Source organism: Symphalangus syndactylus, chromosome 6 (assembly GCF_028878055.3).
Source record: "Symphalangus syndactylus isolate Jambi chromosome 6, NHGRI_mSymSyn1-v2.1_pri, whole genome shotgun sequence".
Lineage (NCBI taxonomy): Eukaryota > Metazoa > Chordata > Mammalia > Primates > Hylobatidae > Symphalangus > Symphalangus syndactylus.
Genome location: NC_072428.2, coordinates 138,036,131 through 138,062,484, shown reverse-complemented (window position 1 = coordinate 138,062,484; position 26,354 = coordinate 138,036,131). Strand labels below are relative to the sequence as shown.

The window sequence follows — 26,354 nt, the reverse complement described above, 5'->3', positions numbered from 1 at the left end:
GAAATGCTGTTGAAGGCATTGACTCTGACTTTTATTGGGGCCCGCTATGTAACCAGGAGGACAACGGACTCTCAATTATGGCTGTGTTTAAAAAAATCTGAAGAAATAGGGTAAAATGTCAAAATTTGTAATGTTTCAATGGTGGGTACATAGCATATGGTTTATTATTTTCTGTGTTTTTGTATATTTTGAACTATCTTATGATAATAAGAATAACATCACTTAATTTCTTACCAGCCAGAGGTATCTGCTTCTAAAATTTTGTGAACATCCTTCCAGATATCTGTCTATTAAGTAAGGTTAACAGCCTGTGTACACTTTGAAGTATGACAGACCTGGGTTCGACTATGCTGTGGCCATTTACCGCTTTCTAACTTTGGGCAGGTTGCATCTTACTTTTTGAACTTTAATTTCCACATCTCTAAGATGGTGTATTAGTCCATTCTTGCACTGCTATAAAGAACTACCTGAGACTGGGTAATTTATAAAGAAAAGAGGTTTAATTGACTCACAGTTCCACAGGCTGTACATGAAGCATGGCTGGGGAGACCTCAGGAAACTTACAATCATAGTAGAAGACAAAGGGGTAGCAGGCATGTCTTACATGGCCTGAGAAGGAGGAAGAGGGCAAAGCAGGAGGTGCTACACACTTTTAAACAACCAGACCTCATGAGAACTCACTCACTATCACAAGAACATCTAGGGGGATATCCACCCCCATGATCGAATCACCTCCCACCAGGCTCCTCCTTCAACATTGGGGATTATAATTTGACATGAGATTTGGACAGGGACACATTCCAAAACACATCAGATGGGAATAATGATGGCACATACTTCATAAAGTTTTTGTGATGACTAAATGAGGAAACGTGCATAAAGTGCTTAGCACGTTGCCTTGGACACAGTAAGCACCAATACATGTGAGCTGTTATCGTGTATGTGATGTTGTGTAAGTGGAATATGCTATGGGCGTTTTCTATGTCAGTAAATATAATCCATGGAATTAAATAAAATAAAAATGATATAATAAGAAAAGTTTCAATTCTCGAGAGGAACTGGCTTAGTTTATCCTTATGAGTTGCATACTTCTGGCTGCCGAGAAGTTCACGGTCAAATTTATCCATGTGATAAGACCTTGTGACCTGAATAATCATGTTCTATTTTCTCTGATCTTGGGGACTTACTTTTTGTGACGTCCATTAACTCTCTATTTCATTTAATATTCTCCCTGTAAACCCCCTTAGATCCCTTGTGTGCAATGTGGTTGGGAAGAAAGAAAGGAAAAAATAGGAAGGAAAAGAAACACGGATGGCAAGATGGAAGGAAGGAAAGGAAGAAGAAAGGGTTAATTGCACAAGACTTTGGAATTGTTGATTAGAATGTTTAGCTTTTGGATTCATGCTAATTGACATAATTTTTCACTGCATGCCAGACTTTTTCAGGTGCTCTCTGGCTGCACCTTGTTTGTTTATATTTTGACTGGCATTAAGCCTTAAGCTATTCTCCCTGATGCAACTGTGAGTTTTCACAAATGATGCCACTGGAGGTATGCCATGGGTTCTGGTTCACACTGGTGTCTGATAACTACTACAGTCAGTTCTCTGTTATCTATGTGGAGACTGGGTACTTTGTCTTTTGGCAGCAAATGTTTCATCCAAGGTCAGTTTCCCTCAAGTGCTCAGTGCCGTTTCAGAGGATGTGTGCTGAGGGAATGCAGATTAATTTAATGTTAGCTTTAGCCAAACCCAGCTATGAAAGTAAACCTGCTTTTAAAGACACCATAAACACTGATGAAGATCATCTAAATTATATGATGTTTGAGCATGTATAAATGCATCAACATTCACCTTAATTCCAAAGACATCATCCATAGCACTGTGATCTACCATTCATCTTTGCATTAGCCTTATTTTTGTTCTTTGACTATAAATATTAATCTGAAATTATTGAAATACCTTTGTTATCATATGTTATTATAACTGGGGGCTACCAGAATAGGTTGAGAATATATGGCTGTTTCATATTTCTGTTTGATTATAAAAATGCAGCATGTGCTTACAATAGAAAATGAAGAAATAGAAAACTCTGGAGGAAATCAAACCATTTATAATCCCTCCACACATAAATGATCACTGTGGACATTTTATTATATCTCTTTCCACACACAGTTGAGGCTGTAGAAGTTCTCAAGATGGATTTGTAGATTGTTTTAAGAAAAACATTGCAATGTTTTTTGGTGTTGCAAAGCACTTTCCGAATTACTTCCACGCTCTGCAAGGCCTCCCTGCATGAAAGAAAGTGGGGCATGGGAGCGAGGAGCCCTGGGATCTGCTTTTCCATAAGGGGGAACTACATCTTGTCTTCCTCTACCACCTCTATCTTTACTTTCCTTTTGCCCTCAGGGGTGGGCAGGGCCCAGGGTAGATGGGACAGGCTGGGCTGAGAGATTGGAACTCCCCAGGCCGTGACATCTTTCCTAGTTGCCCTCACGTGGGTTGGGACATTCAGAAATCTTAGTGCAGTCAGTTACGTTACATGACAGAGAAGGAGGGAGAGCTGGATCTCCCAACACCTCCAGGTGCAGAACCTAGGGCGGAATCGAGGAAGCACTTCCCAGGTTTTTCTCCTCTCCTACCTCGGAATTGTGCATCCAAAGTTTTCACTCCTGTCATCCTGTCTCCTTCCTTTTTCTGGAACTGCGTTCTGTTCTTTTGAGGGAGTTTCCCAAGTTCCCCACTCTAATCAAGAGATGTGATTAGGGACTATGGGTCTTTGTTCCCCCTTCCACCCAACAAGGTGAGCATATGACTCAAGCCAGGCCTATCAGAGATTCCCTGGGATTTTAAAATGAGTGTCAAGAAACTAGGACCATTTCTTCTGGTAACAAAATTGGGAAGACATGAGCCCAGTACTCCTGTGACTATGTCCCAGGATATGTGAAAGATAGAGCTTGCAGTAAGAGGTAATTAATCCAGTCTTCAGAGAGAGGCAGAGATGAGAATGAAAAAGAGGGAGGGAAGGAAGGAAGGGAGAGAGAAACCCAGTGGTATTCGAGTCCATAGTTTTAATCCTCCAGGCTCCCTAGATTCTCTTCCCAAAGTTTGGTTTTATCTTTTTCAAATTCTATAATTCTATGACCTACCCTAGGAATTTTCCCCAACAAATTACTTCTGAATTGCTTTTCTATCATTTGCAACCAAAATAGTCTTGAGCAATAGAACCAGACCCTCCCCCAAACCCATTCATCCCCTGGATTCTCTGCAGGTCTCTGGCTGCTCCACTGTCTATATCTCTGGCTCTCTGTGCCTCCAAAGCCCCAAGTCTTAAAAAATCATCCACTCCTCTCCCCTTCCTCAAGTCCTTCTCTAATTCACTGTGGCAGACAGTGACGGTTAATTCTATACGATTCTATGGCTGTGGTGGGTCTCTGCTGTTATACTGTCTGAAAAGCCATTGTTTAGTTCTTTTTAAGTTTTAATATTATTTTGCAACGGTAAAATGGCAAGATATGTCACTTGCTTTAAAAGAGGTGATAAATTGGGTGGCTTAAAATGGAAAAAGTCTCTAATCAAAAGCTGAGGGAGACAATGTTGATGAAATGATATAAAACGATCTGTCTCCTTGACTTGCTGGCTTTTCTGACTAAAACTTGGTTAAAGATGGGCTTGGTTTACTCCATAAAGAATTTGCCGCCCCTAACGTGTGCCAGGCACTGTGCTGGGCTCTGGGACTCTGTCGATCACGCTGAGAGACCCTTATCATGCCACCTTTGATTGATGGTGCAGTAAGCTGAAACGGCGCATGTCAGCTTCCTAGGAAAGACCTCTCCTTAAAATGCCCTCTAGCATTTACTGCCAAAGGCCACGTGCAAACTCCATATCAAGTTATGAATCTGACATCCACCAGTGCTCAAAAGAGACAGGGCTTCTGCCTTTTCTTTGCAACCTGAACTTCCCACAGCATCCAGCCGAATCAGAATGAGGTCTGAGAGGCTGCTGAACCCCTGCCAAATGACACTCCACTTTACTGACAAAACAGCCTCCTCCTGCTGTTCTTTCTCCTGACAGGCATCTATTTTGAACTCCTTCTAGAGAATGCAGTGACAGTTCCCATCCTTGATCTCTTGGCCTAGCTCCCAGGGAGACCTCCTCACATTATGTTTTATTCATGGTGTTTCCCAAGCTGGTTTCTTCACTGTAAAAATCAGTGGTGGGGGCCGGGGTCGTCAATAAACCTGAAATAAAATTTGAGTATCATAATAAAACCATCCCTTTGTGTGCCGAAAGCCCACAATCAGAGTCTGAGATTCTGGGGAAAGACTGTTTTGAGGATTTTTAAGACAAAATCTCTCTGCAGAGAGAGAGAGAAAAAATACAGCTCTTTGTATTGTGTTGGAGTAGTGAAAGAAGTAGGTCGGAGAAACCAAAATAACCTTTGCTGGGAAACACGGTAAGTTTCAGAAGTCTGAGAGCTTGGCGAAGAAAGATGGTGCAATGGATAAAAGCAGCAAACTGATAGATATGTGGGTCTAGGGCTGGGAAAACCAGAAAGACCCTACGGAATAAACATTTTTTCTATTTCCCCCTAAAAAAATGTCATCAACTTCATCATTGTCTTTCCTTGTCAGAATTACATATATTTCTACTTCACTAGTTATGCACTTGTAGGAGAAAGTGTAAAAAGCATCTCTTCTACTTCTGTCCCCTCAAAACAAAACCAATGGCCAAGCATTACAGGGCCAGGGACTATAATGCGATATTATATGTAATTTATATGTACACGTATGTATACCTTGAGAATGATAGTCTTCTCGTGGCGGGTGATGTTGACACTGTGGGGCTGTCCATTGGCCATGTTCCTGTGGTCTACGTCAATATTGTACGGCTCTCGGGTGCCACCCAGGTTGTATCGAATCTGTAAGCTTCCTATAGAAGAAAAAAGAAAGAAGCTCAGTAATTTGTTTGCCCTAAATTTCATTTTAATGTCACATCCCCTCGATCCCTGCTCTTAGATTCTTTCTTTCTTCCTTTCTTTTCTTTTCTTTCTTTTTTTTTTTTTTTGATGGAGTCTTGCTCTTGCCCAGGCTGGAGTGCAATTGTACGATCTTGGCTCACTGCAACCTCTGCCTCCCAGGTTCAAGCGATTCTCCTGCCTCAGCTTCCTGAGTAGCTGGGATTACAGGCACCTGCCACCACGCCTGGCTAATTTTTGTATTTTCAGTAGAGATGGGGGTTTCACCATGCTGGCCAGGCTGGTCTCGAACTCCCGACCTCAGGCTATCCACCCGCCTCAGCCTCCCAGAGTGCTGGGATTACAGGTGTGAGCCACCGTGCCCGGCCAATTTCTGATAAACTTTACCCCCTACAGATGACATTCAAGATTTGAATTTGGATTCACGAGCTCAGAGGCCTACTGACCCATATTGGCTGACAGCACCAGGCTCGCACATATTTACAATCTGTCCACAGTGAACTTCAGTGACTGTCGTCCCAAAGTTGAAGATGCAAATAGTTTAAATGATTCAAGTTGGGATTATGCCTGGACACAAAGAATGAGAGCATATACAATATAGGACTTCAGGGAGGAGACGTCTGCAGGCCCCACAAAACACTATGTGAAATAAAAAAATAAATGCAGCGTGCAGGGATGTTCTCACCCCATCAGCAAAGTGTGACATTGGGCATACAAAAGAATCATGAGCATACAACATTAAAAATAAACATAGTTTTTTTTTTTTTTTTTTTTTGAGACGGAGTCTCACTCTGTCGCCCAGGCTGGAGTGCAGTGGCTCCATCTCAGCTCACTGCAAGCTCCGCCTCCCGGGTTCACGCCATTCTCTTGCCTCAGCCTCCCGAGTAGCTGGGACTACAGGCGCCCGCCATCATGCCCAGCTTTTTTTTTTTTTTTTTTGTATTTTTAGTAGAGACGAGGTTTCACTGTCTTAGCCAGGATGGTCTTGATCTCCTGACCTCGTGATATGCCCGCCTTGGCCTCCCAAAGTGCTGGGATTACAGGCATGAGCCACCGCGCCCGGCCAAACATAGTTTTTAAAGATGAGATTTTGGGTGGCCTCACTGAAACCAAGTAATAAATTTTATTTTAGCTTACAGACTAACCAAATGCAAATCAACAGGAAAGATGGCTTTCCCAGGTCCCCTGAGTCCCTTTTTGCCCTCAACGATAGTTCACTTTGCCTCAACAGCATATTCTTTTTTTTCCTCGTTGCTTCTTCCCAACAATAAAAAACAATATTCAAAATAACTAATATGACAATGTAGATCCTGCTTTTAGTTAATCTGCAAGCATAAATATTATATCTTAGTTATGAGTTTTAAAGACATCAATATTTTATCTCATTTGTTACTCAAATTGGAATCGTCATGTTGGTATCTCAGAGCTTAAAAATGGAGCCAGCGATCTAGCAAGAATTTGACCAACTGTAAATCACCTAATGGATTATCTGTCACCTTTCATTTCCTTTTTAGGGGGACAAAACTGATATTCTGATTTTAAGTTACAAAATAAAACACGCTAATTAAAATATAGAAAGTAAACAGAAAGAAAAAAAAATAAAAGAAAGTCACCTGAAATCCCACCACCCAAAGATAATTTTTCTAAACCTCTTGGGAGTATCTCCTTCCAGACTTTCACACACACACACACACACACACACACGCACTGTGCTCTTCCTTATTTAGGCGTTCTAACGTTACACTTGCCATGTTCCTGGATTTCAAAGGAACATTCGTTGGAATAATCAAGAGCTAATTTCTCTACTTTTGTTTTCTAAGTGAAATTCAACAAACCTTCACTATTTCTGAGTTTTACCTTAGAATGTCATCCTAGATTCCTTTGCCTCTGGCATTTAAACTAAGCACCGTGGATTGGATTTTCGTCTCCTAAATTGATCTAAATTCCCTCACTCTTTTACACTTCGGTAACCACAGGCTCTCTGTTGGCACCCGCGGTGTCCTTGTGTGAATTCCAGAGGGAGCCTGCTCCCTGGCTGAGGCAGCTCCACACGGAGCTGTTGGTTCATCCTCACCTGTGCTTCACCTGCACCATCTTCTGCCTGGATTGCAGAAGATGGTGGGTCTTAGTCGGCGTCCTCTTTAAAAATTACTGCCGTTGACCTCATTTCACTCTCAAGTGAGGCTTCTTATCCTTTGCTTTTCTTCACTCCGAATCCCGTGAAAAGAGATGGGTACACTCGCTGCCTCCAAACCCGTCCCTCTTTTAGCATAAGCCCTCTGTCTCACTTCTGTCTTCCCTGCTCCACGGTCTCTTGCTGGGCCCGTGATCCCTGGGGAAGTAGGGACAATTGTCCCTCTCAGGTCTCATCTTCACTTGGCACAGAGTTCATTCGCCTCCTGGAAACACTTGGCCTCCAGCACACACTCTTTCGGTTTTCCTTCTCTACCTGTTTTTCCCCTCATTTTGGGGCACCTTACTCTTGCAGTCCCCAAAGACCAGCCCTGAAGCATATTCTCTTTTGTATTCATGCCTGGTTCCATGGTGATCCTGTTACTGAAGGCAAATCCCTAAGGGTCTGCAGCAAACTTGATCCTTGCATCCTCAGAGGAAAGAATGCAGCTTGAGGGGCAGAAGTAGGATTAAGGCAGAGGGAGAGACTGCGGCAAGTTTTAGCAGAGCAGGAGTGAAAGTTTATTAAAAAGTTTTAGAAAGGGAGTACACTTGGAAGAGGGCCAAGCGGGCGACTTGAGAGATCCAAGTGCCCTGTTTTGCCCTTGATTTGGGGTTTTATACATTGCCATAGTTCTGTGGTTTGGTTTCTTCTCCCCTGATTCTTCCCTTGGAGAAGGCTGTCTGCATGCGCAGTGGCCTGCAAGCACCTGGGAGGGGCTGCATGCACAGGTGTTTACTGAAGTGGTGCGCATGCTCATTTGAGGTGTTTTTCCCCTTTCCAGTTGAGCGTTCCTAGAGGAAGGTCATATACCCGTTAAACTCCATCATGTTGCCTCTTAGTGTGCATGCTTGGGCCCGCTTGCTCAGCTCCTGAGATCTTACTGGGAAGCTGCTGATCACCAGCTCCAGATGTTTTCTATCTATTGGGAGACTGACTGTCGTTTCTTGGTGCCAGCTGCAGCCAATTATCATTTTAGAGAGAGACAGTTTAGCAACTGCCTGACCATCACCTGATGGTTGTCTGACATTCTTGGTGGTTGCCGGAGGGGGCACCCTCTTCTGCCCTGCTCGTGTCCACCTACCTACTCCAACAATCCTATCCCATGTAGGACGTTTGAATAAGGTGCACGCCCATCAGACACCACATTCATACTCTAGTCAGACTTCTCTCTTGAACTCCAGACTCTTTTCACAAACTGTCTACTTGATATTTTCCCTCAGATATCTTACTGGCAACCTGAATGTAACACATGCAACAGAGCATTGATCTTCTTTCCCCAAAAGTATTCCATTGTTTTCCACATTTTGGTGAATTGCCAATTCATCCTTCCAGTTATTCTTGCCAAAAGCCTTGACTGTCCTCTTTCTCCTATATGACATGTATCATCTGACAGCAAGTCTTCTTGGCTTGATCTTCAAATTATGCCCTGAATCTTACCACTTGTCACCATCTCCATCTCTACACCCTGGACCAAGCCACCAGTGTCTTTTGCTGGGATTATACTGCTTTTGTCCTTTCTCCAACCTTCCCTGATCCCAACTGGGCCTCTGACCCTGAGAGACACAGTGTCCTCACCATACGGTGGTCAGAGTGATCCTCTGCTCAAAATCCCAGTGGCTGCCCGTCTCACCCAGGGTAAAAATCAAAGTTCCCGCAATGGCTCACCAGGCCCTATGTGATCTCCTCATTATTGCTGACCTAACCTCCTGTTACTCTCCTCCTTGCTCACTGCTCACCATCCACATTGGCTTCCTGTTCTTACCCCAGGGACTTTGCAGTCACCGGTTCTTCTCTTCAGGATGCTCATTCCCCAGGTCTCTGCATGGCTGTGCCCTTACTCCTTCAGGTCTTTGCTCTCATGTCCTCTTCTCAGTGATCATTTCTGTGACTTCCTCATTAAAAGTGGAATTTACCCTCTCCTTCCCCTTGGCCAGGCCCTCCCTTTTCTGCCTCATATTTTCCCCATAACAGTTCTTAGCACACAACATACTGTAGATTGTACCAATTTGTTTATTGTCTGTTTTCTTCTATTCAAAGGTAATCTCCATGAGAGCAAGAATTTTTGTTTCTATTCTTTTTGACTATTTCCAATGTCTAGAATAGTGCCTGATGCACAGTAGGAGTGGAATAAATATTTGTTGAATAAATGAGTGAATGGTCTCTGATATGGTTTGGCTGTGTCCCTACCCAAATGTCATCTTAAATTGTAGTTTCCATAATCCCCATGTGTCGTGGGAGGGACCCAGGGGGAGGTAACTGAATCATGAGGTCAGTTACCTCTGTGCTGGTCTCATGCTAGTGATTGAGTTGTGATGAGATCGGATGGTTTTATAAGGGGCCTTTCCCTCCTTTGCTCTGCACTTCTCCCTCCTGCTGCCACGTGAAGAAGGACATGCCTGCTTCCCCTTCCACCATTACTTTAAGTTTCCTGAGGCCTCCCCAGCCATGCGGAACTGTGAGTCAATGAAAACTCTTTCCTTTATAAATTACCCAGTCTCACGTATTTCTTCATAGCCTCAGGTATTTCTTCATAGCCTCAGGTATTTCTTCATAGCAGCGTGAGAACAGATGAATACAGTCTCCCTGCTTCTGTACCTTCTTCTTCCCCGTGTTTTCAAAATGCATAACTGATTATTTTATTGGGTCATTTAAAATCCTTCAAAGCCTTCCAATTCTTTACAGAATAAAAATGTACTTTCCAAATAGAGGTTGCAATGCCCTGTCTGATGTGCGTTCCTCCTGCTACTTTATTTTCAAATCATGCCACTCACTCTCACTTTTTACATTCAAACTACCACGAACTTCTCTTATTCCCTAGAAAATACGATCTCCTCCTACCTCAGGGCCTTTGAATATGGTGTTCCTACTTCTTGAGCTGCTTCTCTCTCCACCCCTCAGTGTTTACTCGGTTTTTCCTTTACCCAGTAGCATTAAAATAATCCATTGTTTGGGAATGAAGGAGATGATCAGGCAGTTGTTTGGCAATACGCAGAAAAAAACACATTGATTGTCTTAGGTTTTTACTCTCTGCCTTATTTCTGGTGCTCGGACATCATATCATCCCAGCCAATTTTCTTAAATATACAGCTGTCTTGATTCATCTCTTATTCATTTCTTCAGAACACATATATTTAGTTCCTGTGCAAAGCACAGCTTTTTTTTTTAGGTCTGAAAATAGGCTTTCTGCCTGGTTACAAGTGTAGAGTCCACTTATAATACATACAGCCATGCCCATCCCCTGGCATGGGTCAGGCAATATGTGTATGGCTCTGAGGATACAAACACACAGAGGCCTAGAGGTTGGAGGAACTGGCAATTATGCAAAACGCTGGACATTTCCCTCTCTGCTGTCACTTTGTCACTGGCCCCTTTATGTTCCTCAGCAACATTAAAATCAGCATTGTTTTCTTTTTTTTTTTTCCTTTCTGTCCTTCTTGGACTTGGTAAATATGATTTTAAATTCCTATAACTGCTTCACTTAATGGCAGCAGAAATTATTTGCTTTGAGAAAGAAAGATGAGTTGGAACTTTAAATTTACATATAGTGACCATCTAGAAATAGTAATGGTGATATTCTTGAATAATCAAATTTAAATGATGTATTTATTCCTTTCAGATAACAGCAGAAGAGGGCTGCTAAACGATGGTAGGAAGAATGCTAATATTTGTCCATTAAAATAAAATATTATTCAAATGCCGAGGTGCTTCACTTCTGTGTCTCATGTTCATCTCCCAAGTGAATTAAAGCAGTTATAAGGGACTGCTCTTTTATTGGCTGCAGCAAATAACATGCTTAACAGATTTATTCTCTCCTGGTCATCATCATTATCATCAGCACACACTTACAGGGTACCTATCGTAGGCAGGAGATGTAGTGCTGGGAGCTTTTCATCTCTCTGGGAAGACAGGGCATATTTATAACAGAGACAGATAACAATACAGTACATTAAATGCCAAACAAATGACATTGAAAGTAAGTGGAATAGGAGTTTAAAGCAAGGAGAAGTCATCGAAAGGAGGTGGGACTTGATCGCAGCCTAGAATGAAAGGCAGGTGTCTGGCTAGAGAGGAAGTTGGGGCATTTCTAGGTAAGGGAGCATTGCAGGCATAAAGTCAGGGGGCACATATGACCACAGAGTGCTTGAGGGGTAATGAGTTTCTCGTAAACGAAGAGTAGGGGGTGCTGAATATGTGTTAGAATGTGGATTGAATCCATGGACCTGGGAAATAATAACTGTTGACACGTGCATATTGTCATTTGAGTTTCACAACACTCCTGTGAGGGAGACACTATTTTATGGATGAGCAAACGGAGGCATGGAGCTGCCAACTGATTGCCCAAGACAACTGACAAAAGGCAAAGCCGACCTCAAACCCAGACGGTCCAGCTCTACAGGCCACGATCTCACCCATGAGCTTGGTGGGTCTTGAACTTAAAAGTTTGTGGGACTGGGGAGTCTTTCCTGGTTTTGCTGGAGTGGGGCACCACTGAGTGTTTAATAAGGACATTATACAGGATCCCTTTTAAACAATATCCCTGTGCTTTGGTGTGAATATCCCGCTCCAAAACTCAGGTTGAAACTTAATCCCTAATGGGGGTATATTGAGAGGTGAGCCCTTTAAGAGGTGATTGAATCATCAGGACTCTGTCCTCATGAATGGATTGATCCATTCATAGATTCATGGATTAATGGGTTATGGATTAATAGGTTCTCATGGGAGTGAGACTGTCTATAAGAAGAGGAAGAGAGGCCTGAGCTGGCAGCTTAGCCTTGCCATGTCATGCCCTGCACTGTCTCAGAACCGCAGAGAGTTCCCACCAGCAATAAGGCCCTCACCAGATTTGGCCATTTGACCTTGGACTTCTTAGCCTCCATAACTATGAGAAATAAATTCCTTTTCTTTAAAAATTACCCAGTTTCACGTATTCTGTTACAAGAAACAGAAAATAAGACACCCTATAAAGGCAGGTGGTGCTGGCTGTGGTGAAAAGGGGTGAGGGGGAGAATCTGGAAGCAGAGAGATGGATTGGGAGAGAATTTCCCAGCCACCCAGCTGAAGCCCACTGCTGTCTCACAGATGGGTGATGGGGTACCAGGAGCAAGGCTCCCCTCAGACAGTGGCAGACCTGCAGAAGGGGATGGCAGCTGGAGTCACTGGGCAGGTGGCCTCCAAAACATGACCTCATCCATTTACCCAGGTACTATTCAAATATAATAATTTTCTATGGACACCATGACGTGAACAATACTGGGAATCAAAAGATATTTGCCTCAGAGAGTAGTGGTGGGGAGGAAAAGGACGCCATGAGTTCAATTCACAGGACTTGTTTGCCTGGGTGACCCACAAAAGCAGGGAAGAACGGAGCACTGGTGAGTGACACCGAGCTTGGCAACACAAGTGTCTGAGGGGCAGTGGTGGCACTGGAGGCAGCTGGCTCTGGAGGACAGTGAGCAGAGTTTTCCATATATGAAATGTAAGTGATGCCAGGGTGTTTAGTGGAGACTTTCTAGTAGCTTTTTTCCTGATACTTTGGCGTAGACCTTACTGATGTTTTTTCCTAACGATTTTCTTTTTTCTAACTTTAAACTTCAAATAATAAAAACATGTTGTATTTGAAGTCTGAAAAAGCTGAATTTTCACCAGCAGTTTGAGGATAGGCTTGTAATAGTGAGACAGAACCCACCCAGCTTTGCTTTCCAAGCACACTGAGAGTTCCAGAGATGCCTGCCCTAGAGAGTACGGCCGGTGGGGAGCTTTGGGTCTGGAATCAGACACCCAGGCTAAGAAACCCCAGCCTGGCCCAACATCCTCTGAGTGTGCAAGTCACTCAACCTCCATGCACTCATGTGTTGCCATCAGTACAAAGGAAATAATAATAGTATCTACTTCATAGAGTTGCGCAGCTCATGGGAATTAATGCATGGCACCATTCAGGATGGCTTTGGGCACAAAGTGAGCTTCATTAAACAGTGGCCATTAATATGGAATCCATTGACCAAAGCCCTTGCAGACAATGAAAGTCCTCACACAGGCATGAGGGCACAGCAGCGGTGGGTGATGAGGGCACAGCAGTGGTGGGTGTGTAGCAGTGGGCATGTGAGGTAGTGAATACAGTTGAGGACCAAATTTTAATGTGGCAGTGACTTGAGGAGCAGACAATACAAGCATGTGTGGGAATGTGTTCACCAACTTCTTGACAGTCTCCAGGTGAGAGCCCTCCTCCTGGGGAGGGACCTGAGAAGAAACCCAAGGTTCTTATCTGCCCAGTGGGAGGCTCGTCCATGTGGGTAGTGAACATCAGTGGGTAAAAAAAACCTATTGACCCTGATCCAGGAGAAATAAACTGATGAACTCCTGAAGAGCAGGGGCCCCATACTTGTCTCCCTTTCATCCTCGCTTTCTGATTTCACTTACTATTTTCATCTTTCTGATTAAAGCATTTGACATGCATACAAAAGTATTGCTCAGGAGAAAAAAAAAAATCATCCACTATCCAACCAAACACTTTTGTGTTCACATTATTGCTTTTTTTTTCTATCCATATTTTTTTTATGGAGCTAATATTTCACATTCAAGGCTTGTTCTTGTTTTTGTTTTTTTGGTTTAACATACATAAAATTTCCCCATATCATTAATCACTATTCATAAATATTTTAATAGATAACATAACATTCCATAAAATGGTGACTCCCTCTTTTACTATTTTACTAAAAGTTGAACTTTCAGGTTCTTTTCAATTTTTATTTTCACAGTTAACATTATGATGTCGGCCAGGCACGATGGCTCACGCCTGTAATCCCAGCACTTTGGGAGGCCGAGGCAGGCGGATCACGAGGTCAGGAGATCGAGATCATCCTGGCTAACATGGTGAAACCCCATCTCTACTAAAAATACAAAAAATTAGCCGGGCGTTGTGGCAGGCGCCTGTAGTCCCAGCTACTCTGGAGGCTGATGCAGGAGAATGGGGTGAACCTGGGAGGCAGAGCTGGCAGTGAGCCGAGATCGTGCCACTGCACTCCGGCCTGGGCAACAGAGCGAGACTCCGTCTCAAAAAACAAAATGAAACATTATGATGAACAGCTTCATGATGAATCTTTGGCTTTTGGCTTATTTCTTTAGGAATAATTTCAGAAGGGGAAAATCCTAGGGAACATACTTTTTCCTCCATCTTTTTAAGCAACAGTGCATTTCCTAGAGAGGGAGTTTAATTTACTGTTTTTTTAAAACTCAAGCTGAATTAAATTAGTAATAAGAGTTCTGGCTCCCATGGAAAAAATCTTGATCTCCTTTTTTCTTTTTTTTTTAATTATTTTATTTTAGAGACAGGGTCTTGCTCTGTCATCCAGGCTGGAGTACAGTGGTGTGATCATAGCTCACTGCAGCCTTGCACTTCTGGGCTCCAGCGACTTCTGGGCTCCAGTGATCCTCCCTGCTCAGCCTCCTGAGTAGCTAGGATCACAGGTGTGCCTCACCACGCCCAGTTAATTTTCAAATTATTTTTGGTAGAGGTGGAGTCTTGCTATGTTGCCCAGGCTAGTCTTGAACTACTGGCCTCAAGCAATCTTCCCACCTCAGCCTTTTGAGTAGCTGAGACCACAAGTGTGCACCTCCATGCCCAGTTAATTTTTAAATTATTTTTGGTAGAAATGGTGTCTTGCTATGTCGCCTAGGCTAATCTTGAACTACTGGTCTCAAGCAATCCTCCTGCCTCAGCCTTCCACAGTGCTGGGAATACAGGCATGAGCCACAGTGCCCAGCCAAAAATCTTGCTCTTTAAGATACCATAACAGTGGAATAATCACTGAAGGGCAGGAAAAGATGGGCAGTGGGAGAGAGAGCCTCCATGTTTTCGGCTCCAATGGGAAGTGAGTTAGAGAGATTTGTTCCTGCATGCTCTTAAAATATTTTTATTCATTAAAAAAGTGATCTTAGGGCTGATGCGGTGGCTCACACCTGTAATCCCAGCACTTTGGGAGGCCGAGGCAGGCAGATCACGAAGTCAAGAGATCGAGATTATCTTGGCCAACATGGTGAAACCCTGTCTCTACTAAAAATACAAAAATTAGCCAGGCGTGGTGGTGCACGCCTGTAATCCCAGATACTCGGGAGGTTAGGGCAGGAGAATCACTTGAACTCAGGGGGTAGAGGTTGCAGTGAGCCGAGATTGTGCCACTGCACTCCAGCCTGGCGACGGAGCGAGACTCCATCTCCAAAAAAAAAAAAAAAAAAAAAAAGTGATCTTAGAACTCTAAGTGTGCATGAGTTCATTTTCAGAGAGGAAGTGGACTTCTCAAGTTCAGCAAGTTTATACACTCCAGGGCTTCTTAGATGTCTCTCAGAGGTCACTGCTGAAGGGTCACAAGCCCATTGCATATTTCTCCTCAGGATGCCAATTTTAGATGCACTCAGATCCTCTCTGGCTTAATGTACATTTGATGACCAAGATGGCCCAGGATATTACAAGTAAAAATACACCCCCGGGCCGGGCATGGTGGCTCATGCCTGTCATCCCAGCACTTTGGCCAAGGCAGGAGGATCGCTTGAGTCCAGGAGTTCGAGACCAGGCCTGGCAACGTCATGAGACCCCCCAACTCAACAAATAATTTAAAAAATTAGCTGAGAGTGGTGGTGTGTGCCTGTGGTCCTGGCTACTTGGGAGGCTGAGGTGGGAGGATTGCTTGAGCCTGAGAGGTTAGGGCTGCAGTGAGCTGTGATCCTGCTACTGCACTCAAGCCTGGGCAACAAAGCAAGCTGTTTCAAAAAAAATTAAAATAAAAAAAAAACTTGTGCTTTAAGCAACCTTTATGACAGTGATATATTTTGTGAATTTAAAGTTCTGAGAGGATTGGGAATGAAAACGTTTCTGATCTTCTATTCCTATGGAAAGTTCAGACATTCTGTAACAACCTACTGGGATACTATCATAAATCAGAATAAAATTAATTTATGTAAAATTAATTTTACTCATTCAAAGCCCATCTCTGTTTAACATATTTAGTGAATGTATTTAGTTTTGTTAGTCTTTCTTATTAGTCTTTTTTTTTTTTTGAGACAGGGTCTCACTCTGTTGCCCAGCCTGGAGTGCAGTGGCACGATCATGGCTCACTACAAGCCACGACATCCTGGGCTCAAGTGATCCTCCCACCTCGGCCTCCTGAGTAGCTGGGACTACAAGCATGTACCATCACACCCAGTATTAGTATACAAAAATACTAATTTTTGTAATTTTTGTAGATGGGGTTTCGCCATATTGGCCAGGCTGGTCTCAAATTCTTCAGCTCAAGTGATCCGCCCACCTTGGCCTTCCAAAGTGCTGGGATTACAGGCGTGAGCCACAGTATCCAGCTGAATGTGTTTATTTAGTAGGGAGAAAAAATAATCATTACACGCACAAACCTATCTCTTATTCATGCAACAGTGTTCTTGTAAAGAACACAACATGCCTCACCAACATTATTACTGTAACATCTTGCTCTAACGCACCCAGCTGGAAAGTTGTTTTCCTGATATTCATGGAGAGAAATGGGGTTCAAAGAAGTTATGTGACTTGCTCAACAAGTCCCATGGGGAATAACGAACAAACCAAGAACAATCTATAGACTCTCGCTAGAACATTCTCTCTGCCCAAATGTTAAGTGGCAGAGGCTGGGTGTCCTCGTCCTTACCGGTGGGTTTGACGAGGACTGCCAAGAAGTCTGTGGTGAAGGAGCTGATGTAGAGGAGAATGCAGGGCGCTTTGGTGGTGCTGAAGCTGAAACGGATCTCCTCCTGGGCCAGGTCCGGGTGGGAGTTCTGCTGGTCGGGAGCGTTCTCTACTCTGCTGCTGGAGTCTCTGGCATTGGTTGCTGGTGCCTGGAAGTTATATCGTAGCCACATCCCTTCTTCAAAAAATGCGCCAACATCTGTTATAAAGGAGAGAGAGAATTGAAAAATGAGGAGAGATCTGATGCTGATACCCTACAATGACCTCTCCAGCAGTTCATGGAGTGCAGGCACTGGCTCCAGGAAGGGCATCTGACTAAGTCCTATGGAGAAAGATGTTATTGCATCAACACAAATACTCTTATCAAAAAAAAAAAAAAAGGCATGTAACAAAGTATGGTGTATTAGTCTGTTCCCACGCTACTAATAAAGACATACCAGAGACTGGGTGACTTATAAAGAAAAAGAGGTTTAATGGACTCACAGCTCCATATGGCTGGAAGGGTCTCACAATAATGGTGGAAGGCAAAGGAGGAGCAAAGTCATGTCTTACATGGAGGCAGGCAAGAGACAGAGCACATGTGCAGGGGAACTCCCATTTATAAAACCATCAGATCTGGTGAGACTTATTCATTATCATAAGAGCAGTACAGGAAAGACCTCCTCCCATGATTAAATTACCTCCCACCAGGTCCCTCCCACAACATGTGGGGATTATGGGAACTACAATTCCAAATTTGGGTGGGGACAGAGCCAAGCCATATTATATGGAAATCTATAAAATTAAAAAAAATTAGTAAAATTTAAGAAACTTACATTATACCAGAAAAAAATTTCACATAGCAAGAAAAAAAAATTCACATACCCTGAAAAAAATTTCATGTACTCAGACCAAGGAACTAATTGTCTGGTTGAAGAGATATGGCAAAAATAAATCCCTGGTACAAGGAACCCATAGGGGCATCCTCTTTGAGACTGAATTTGCTTGGATATTCACACAGGAAACCTTTATAAAACCTAGGTCCTTAGAGGCTTTGTGTATAGGGTTTATAATCACATGTCTTGAAGTTAGAGAGAACTGGGTTCAAATTTGGGTCTGCCACTAAATAGCTGTGTGACCTTAGGACAAGTTACTTAACAAATTTTTCTAGGCGTTGGTATTTCATCTATGAAGTGGAGAGTAATTAGTACTCAATAAATAGTATCTATTGTTATTATTATTCAGGAATTAGAAGAAAGAAACCTTTCCTGCATCAGCCTTTTCCTAGCGCCTGAGCAGTGCTGACTGGATATTAGGCACTTCATGGCCAGCGAGCTCCTGTTGCTGGTCTCCCTGCTTTTTGCTCAGCAATATTCTAAATCACCCTGACTCACTGTGAAGGGCTGTGCCACCTTAGGGCTCCTGTGGTCTTCATGGTTTCTGTTTCATGGCCTTCTCCAAGCGCCTTGCTGAAAGTATTTCTCACACTTCATCGCCCACGCAACCGTTAATCTCACAGCACTTGACATCCCACTAAATTAACACTATGCAGAATATATTTTACAAAACTGCTCTACGTTATAATTAATGGGAGAGGACAGTTTTTCATAGGAGCCTTCCATCTGTGAATTTTGATGTTTGTTCTTGTTAAAGAGGTTGGCACAGAGCAGTGAAGTCCAACGCCTGGGGGTGTATCTTGCCCTTGTCTGGAGCAGCACTTGGGTCAAGGTCTTGAAACTTTCTCAGCCTCAGTTTTGTCTCTAAAAAATGGGACCTCATAGGTGGTTGTGAGAATTAAGTTAGCTGTATAATACATAGCTTAGTGCCTGGAATATATAAGTGCTTAGGAAAGATTAGTGAACTATTATTACAAAGACAGGTTACCATTGTATATTGAGGGTGACACCTCCTGGCCCCCACCTCACATCACCACACACATGTGTGAAAGTTTTCAGAATCAAAATGAAGTCACTAATGTTAAAAAAAAAAAGCCCCGAGAAAGATCACAAGAATTATCACAGAGACTCTGCAAAAAGCACAACATTGCACAAACACCATTGCAACCTTACACAAAAAATCAGTTCTACAAGAACATCTGCCCTGAATTTGCCTGTCCAACCTTGGACTGGTTATTGATCTTTGTAGCCAAGGATAATTATTTTAAAACAATAATGTGATCCTCCTCCATTTTTCCTTTAAAAACCTTTGTCTTCACCTCCCTGAATATGCACACAGTTAACTATGGCATGCGTATTCCCATTGCAATGCTTTATTTCCAAATAAATATCTTATATTTCAGAGATCCTCTTTCTGTTAATTACGTTGACACATACAATCCACCATGGCACTGTTACAGAGTCCATTGCTTCTCACCAAGTTGTAAGGAAAAGACTTAACTATAGCTTTTCAACTATGTGCAGTGCAAATTTTCCTCCTGGTCCTCTTACCCCCAAAACTTTTCTGTGTGTGTAGGTGGGGTAGTTGTCAAAATGATTGGGATACCAATGAAATTTAGTGGGCATGGGCAAGGACAGCAGCGTGTCCTGCAATGTGTAGGGTTGTCTTATGCAATTAAGAATTCTCCTGGGCCGGGCGCGGTGGCTCACGCTTGTAATCCCAGCACTTTGGTAGGTCAAGGCTGGTGGATCACGAGGCCAGGAGACTTAGACCATTCTGGCCAACATGGTGAAACCCCATCTCTACTAAAAATACAAAAATTAGCCAGGCGTGGTGGTAGGTGACTGTAGTCCTAGCTACTCTGGAGGCTGAGGCAGGAGAATCTCTTGAACCCGGGAGGCGGAGGTTGTAGTGAGCGAGATCCACCACTGCACTCCAGCCTGGCAACAGAGAGAGACTCCATCTCAAAAATAAATAAATACATAAAAATAAAAAAAAGAATTCTCCTGCTCCACATGCCAAAACTATCCTTCTTGGAAAACATACGATTGAACAACTACTTAATCCATGCTCATTGCTGCCTAACTTACTGAAGTGTGAAGGTGAACAAAACACAGTCACTTCCCGTGAGAAGATTTCCATCTAGCAGTGGTTGTGGGAGGAGACGCATCAACAGTGTGAGTACAATACAGTGAATGTTATGGCGGTTTATTTAGCAGCTATGTGATGAGAACCCCATCTCACTACCTAAATGTCCTGAGTTAGCTTTCAGCAAACATCTATTGAGCACTGACTGCACCCTGGGCACGATGCTGGGTGCTGACAACTCTTGCTCTGAAGGAGCTCTGGACCTGGAGGAGGATTCAGATAAGCAGATGATTAGAATGCAGAGGGGTAAGTGCAGGATCAGATAGACATAAGGCTCCCTGGAACACAGGGGTGGTGGAAGACTTGCTGTAGGAAAAGACATCTAAGCTAGGACCTGGAGGGCCAGAGGTGGGTAGCCAAGTACAGGTAGGTGGCAGGGATGAAGGCCAGCTTTCTAGCTGAAGGCACAGTGTATTGGCACTAAGAGGGTCTGAAGTCTGAGGCATCATGCCGCCTGGACAAAATTCACGTGCTTCTTTTTTAGAATCAGTCATTCATCTGAGACCCCCGAAGCTCCCACCACATTTCAGCTGGGTGTTGGGGATCCTGTGAGCAAGGCACAGGTGACCCCTGCCCTCAGTAGTTCAGAGTCTGATGGGGCAGATGGACACTCCTAGGACAGGCTTCTGTAAACGTGTCTAACAGAGGACAGGGGAGGGAGGAGGAGTCAGGAAGGGCAGGCGGGGCGGGCCGCCTGGAGCAAACGCGCTGCGCAGTTCAGTTTGCCACAGAGAGAGGTTCTGCCAGAGAATGTGGACGTCACTACCTGAGAACAGGCTCTGGCATGGGAGAGAAGAGGTGGACCTGGGACTTGGAGGGAGGGTGGGAGGCAGGCTAGAGATGGAGGCTGGGAGATTCAAACAAATCAGAATGGGGCAGGCAGGATGATGTGCAGGAGAAGACACGCATACCAGGCACTTGAAATTCAAGACTGAGGAGCACAGAACCTGGCCGAGGGAGGGAAGGGTCTGGGCAACAGAGACCCCAGCACCTGAGTGACAGGTGCAGCGTGTCACCGGCAAGAACCTCAGCTTCTGCGTGCCAGCCTCTCTCCAGTTACTCCATCCCGGAGCCAGAACTGGAGTCAGAGAGCATGTAGGCCTGAGACTCTCACATCATTTCTGTGACTACTTTCCTGGGAGCCTATTAAAGTGCTGGTCCCCAGGCCTAGTCCCAGAATTTAGCTCAGAGGTTCTGGAGAAGCGGCATTTTTCTCAGGTTCCCAGGTGATACTTATGCGCACAAGGGTGTGAGATGCTTGGGGTGGAAGCTGAGGCGGGATAATGTACCTGATGGGGCACGAAGCTGAGTGGTCCCCGCCTGGGTGAGACATGATGCGTTTATCAGCTGCCCTGGAGACAGCCATTCCAAGGCAGATCATGAAGGGAGATTCAGAAATCTAGAGATTTCAGATAAACAATCCAAAAATATGCCTCAGAGACTACTTTGGCTGTATTTTAGAGACATCATTAAAAGCTTTATGGATTTATGTCAGTTTTGCAGGAAGGGATATGCCATGTTTAAAAGTGTTATTCTGAAACCACATCATAAACCAACTGTTAAACCAAGGCCTGGGAGTGATGTGAGTCCTCTAAGGCTCTAAGTGGCAGATTTACAGCTGCCGTTTCATTGTTTCACATCTCTTTAAGAAAATGCCAAATCAGGGTACTGTAATATCTTTTAGAAAGCAATTCTCTCATCTCTTCTGAATGAATAACTGAAAATAACTCTAATTTAACAAGCCCAAAATAGCATCGTTTCCCTCATAAAATTATCAAAAAGTATTGATTTAGAATGCTGGGTTTAAGGTTTTGTACTAGTAATATGGATACTAATAATAGATAATACTAATAGATATAGATAATATAATACTACTATAGATAATGCTAATAGTCTAAGTTTTATAATATTCATTTTTGATAGAAAAATAAATTCTGTATTTAGACATTCTATGATATAAAAAAGATTTGCTTAATTATATCATGTTTCTCAAAGTTTTGAAATACTGTAGACTGTAGACTGCCATCTGTAGACTCAGAATCATAAAGTTGACAGTTAACCTTCAAGTAGACAAGTAACCTTGTCTTAACTATTTCTTGGTCCTCAACACAGGTTATATGTAAATTATCCCTGATTGAGGAAAAGAAGTTTGCAGATGTTTGACATAAAATCCACCGATTATTCATTCCAGAATAATACCTTAAAGATATTTATCTCCTTGTTTAACCAAATCCCCGAGGCTTACAGTGGGAGAAGAAAAAAAAACCTCACAAAAAACAGAAACCAAAGCAAACAGCTGGCACTCACCCCTATTATTCAATTGCTCTTCATCTTTCTCTTCTCCAAGTTAAATAATTCTATTCCTTTTGCCTTTCACTTAGGATTTTGCAACCTATATTTTGCAACCTATATTTTTAAAATTGGCATGATTCTTTTTGTTTTCTAACTTTCCTATCAGGACTCAGAATTGAAAGCTCCCAACTTGCAAACGGGCTCTTTTCCAAAAATTTATTTTAGGCTCAGTAACTTGCAACTTGGAAAACTTCCCCACAGAAACAATGTTTTAAATGATGGTGAGTTTGCCAGGAGACTTCACAAATGCTGAGCCACTCTGGTTGTGTAATAAAAGATAATTGAAGAGTGCCCCTGTGTATTAGTAATTAAAATAGAAAAGCAAAACTAAAACACCTTCAGGTTTATTCTTAAGGTAAGAACCCCAGGGAACTCTGCTCCCGCAGGGATTTCAACAAAGTGACCCAGTGGTAAGTTGGTAGATGTTAAACAATTGGCTTAGGGGGAGGGAAAAATTCTGATTATAGTTTTTGCCCATTTCTCATGATATCAATACTGCCACCTTGTCCGACTTCAAGCTACCAACATGAAGTCATTAAATAAGGAGCTGAGAAGCGAGGTCTCCCAGACTGTGCAAGCTGCCTGATGCACGTGGTCTATCCACTCCTTCAGTCAGCAAGGCAGTCGCTCAAGCAAACCACATTTATTGAGCTCCCATTGTGGCGAGCTTCCTTCTTTTTACCTTCTGCTGTAAATAAACCCTTTAATATTTGCTTACTCCTTTCTGTCACCCAACGCACTCTTCTACCTCTTCCCAGATATCCTGGATTCTTGAAGCTCTGTGCAGTTTCTGCTAAAGTCTAGGAGGCTCTCCTGGGAGCCAGACCCAAGCTAGAGGAGGCACAGACCTGAGCTGCAGCCTCAGGTCATTAACCACTTTCATGGCTGAATTCCATTGCCCAGAATGATCACTCTCATTAACTGCTTTTTAATTAGTCACCTAGTAAAAGAGTTAAGTGAATTTTATGGGGTTCTGCTCCCGGGGACCTTGGACATCATCCTCTGCATGCATCATGATCCTGCATCAGGCAGGCCTGGTTCCTTCCAGGCATCTGCACAGCACAACTCTGCTTAAACTTGTTTTGTTATTCTCCCAAGATACTGCTATGCTGAAACACAACCAGTTTTTCTCCTGGTCTTACAATGGGAAAATCTGCTTTTTCTCCCCAAGTGTACCACTCTGGGTTTCCTTGCTTAATTTTTTATTCTGTTTGTTTGATGTTTTCTTCAACTTACTGTAATCTTTTTGGACTAATAACATTGGACCTGGGATGGGTTAACGTTCACCTCCACTAGTTCTGTTTCCCCAAGTTGGTCCATATTTATTGTAACCAATTTCCTGCCATTTTTTTCCAAAGGCCCGGTCACTTCTAGGTCAGTTTCTATGTAATAAGCTTTAAGTGTCTGAATCTGTACAATGGAGAAAAAATGCCAAAGAAAAATCTCTAAGTTTATCCTGAGTGGCACATGTGGCCCACGAGACGCAAGTGTGAAGTATATTACTGTAAACACATCAATCAGCTATGGCTTGACTGTGTGGGAGCCAAGTGGCCTTCTTGGATCAGAGTTTAAGAGCAGCACCACTGAACAACTCTACCAGGGTCTTAAACAGGAAGCTAGTCTGCATCTATTACAGAATTTCCTGGGTCATGCTCCTGAAACTGTGTTAATATGTATTCCTGGTGTGTATGGTGGTCAACAGGTTAGAATGTTTTGGGGAAAGCAAATGAGATGAGGGCTTCACTACAGCAAACTTCATTTAAGACATATAATAAGGGATTAGTGTGGGACATGCGGAGGCCAGGAATCAAAAGTAGTGGATTGCAGCCCTGGCTTTGCCACCAACTCGCTGTTTGACCTTGGTCAGGCAAATCATTTCATTGCTGTGGGCTTTAAATCATTCTCATCTTAAAGGCCCCCCTACCCTGAACCTCTGTTTTCCTCTGGCTAGCACTCAGTCTTTTTAATCCATTCTTTCAAATATGTAATAAATGCCATCTGTGAACTATGAGCTGATAGAGATTTAGCAGGTCATAAATTAATTACATTTAAGTTAATAATTGAAGGCCAGTGAGATTTTGCTGGTAACGGGGATAGGGAAAGTATTCTAGGAAGAGAAAAGAGCATGTGCAAAGGCTCTGAGGAAGAAGAGAATGTCGAGGATGAATGCAGTGGACGCCAAGATGACAAACCCTCAGGGGAGACCGTGGTAGGAAGTGAGGCTAGATAGAAAGGTCGTCGTATTCTGAAGATTTTGGTTTTTGTACAGAAAGCAATGGGTAACTCCTGAAAAGTTGTAAGCAAAGGTGACATAATCTGATTTCAGTTTTGAAAGCTCATTCTGGCTGCATTTTGATGAATGCATTGGAGGGAGAAAAGAGGGGATATAGGTAGACCATTGAATAGGCTATGCAATGGGACAGAAAAAAATATGATGATGGTTTGGAGTAGCAGAGTGGACAGAATCTGATGATGTTTAGGAAGTAAAGAGTTGAAGGAAAGAGTGTTAAGACAGACTCATGGATTTTTGGATAGATGGTGGTGACAATTTCTGATTATGGGAACACAGAGGCAGGCAATCTTGGTGGGGCTGGGGATATGGCAGGTATCAAGAGTTCAGCTTTGGCTGGGCGTGGTGGCTTACACCTGTAATCCCAGCATTTTGGAAGGCTAAGGCAGGAGGATCACTTGAGCCCAGAAATTTAAGACTGGCCTGGACAACATAGTGGGATCCCGTCACTACAGAAAAAAAAAAAAAAAAAGAAAGAAAAGAAAAGAAAAAATAGAAAAAATAGCCAGGTGTGGTGGCACAAGCCTGTAGTCCTAGCTACTGAGGCAGGAGGATCATTTGAGTGCAGGAGGTCAGGGCTGCAATGAACCGTCATGACACCATTGCACTCCAGCTGGGGCAACAGAGTGAGACGCTGTTTCAACAACAACAACAACAACAACAAAAGTTCAGCTTTGAACAGGTCAAGTTTGAGGTGCCTTTGTGTCAGGGAAGCATAGAAGTCAAAGAGTCAAAAAGGTCTGGGCTAAAATATTCATTTTAAAATCATTTATATGACGGTATTTACAATGCAAGCATGGGTAGGACTTCCTGGGAGAAGTGTGTGAAGAGAGAAGACAGGAGAGCCCTGAGAAGTCACCCTTTTCAAAGTGGGATGGGGGAATGAGCTTGTAAAGGAAGAACAGAGAGGAAGGAATTAGGGCACCCCGGGGACCCCTCGAACACGAGGTCTGAATGAGGCCAAGGAAAAAGGGTTTTTCAAGAAAGAGGACCTGACCAATAGGTTAGAATGCTGTGCAGAGGTCCAGTTAGATTTTCCCAGTAGAACTGGGGAAATTCTAGAAACCTTCTCATCTCCTCATTTTCACTTCCTAATCATTGATTTTGGCCTGAACTCCATTCACTGAAGTGAAGTTGCTGTCACTGAGGTGTTCAGGAACTTCCTAGTTACCAAAGTGAACGGACCATTTCTGCCCTTATTTGATTTACTCAACTCCTGGAGCCTTTGGAAACTCTCTTTGGTTTTCCTTTCCCCTCTTTCAGCTTTTCCGTAAGTCATTGGCTCTTTTTTCTCGGTGTATCCTGAAAATGTTGGGGCACTGAGGTTTTCCCTCCAGTGCTCCTCTTCCATCTCACTCTACACTCACTCATTAGGAGAGCTTCATCTCCATCACTCCCAGCCTGCAACTTTCCGTAGGGAAACTCCACCTTGTTCTTTCATGGGAAACTCAAACTCAAGCTTCACACAATGGAATTCATCCTTTCCTACAGGTCTGGTTCTCTCCCTGAATTTTCTAGTTTGACCAATGACACGCATCTGCGTGGTCACTCAAAGGCAGAAAGCCTGGAGACACCTAAGCTCCATTGCCTCATAACCTTTTGCATCTGTTCTCTCCTGGGCACAGCTCTGTCGTGCCTCTGGTTCAGGCACTTGGGTTTCACTTTGGCACCTGTGATGACTTCTTAAAGGGTGTCCTCCAATGGGCATCTTACATCCTATAATCTGTCCTTCACAGACTTTCAGTGACCTGCCTTACATCCTAGCCTAACCATGTCCTTCTTAGACCTAAAATATATCCCTCTTCTTAAAATGTGGCATATCATTTTGGGAG

At 43.3% G+C, this 26,354-nt stretch overlaps 1 protein-coding gene across 2 annotated transcripts in view; it reads right to left on the bottom strand.

Annotated features, from left to right (window-relative positions):
* The window catches only part of CNTNAP2 (contactin associated protein 2), a 2,323,962-nt gene that overhangs the window by 191,555 nt on the left and 2,106,053 nt on the right, over positions 1-26,354 (bottom strand). For both annotated transcript variants that reach the window (XM_063641685.1, XM_063641684.1), the window contains exons 19-20: positions 16,819-17,055; positions 4,795-4,928 (exon numbers count right to left, since the gene is read on the bottom strand). In XM_063641685.1, coding sequence (XP_063497755.1) covers positions 4,795-4,928; positions 16,819-17,055 — 371 coding nt within the window. The remainder of the gene's footprint in view (positions 1-4,794; positions 4,929-16,818; positions 17,056-26,354) is intronic.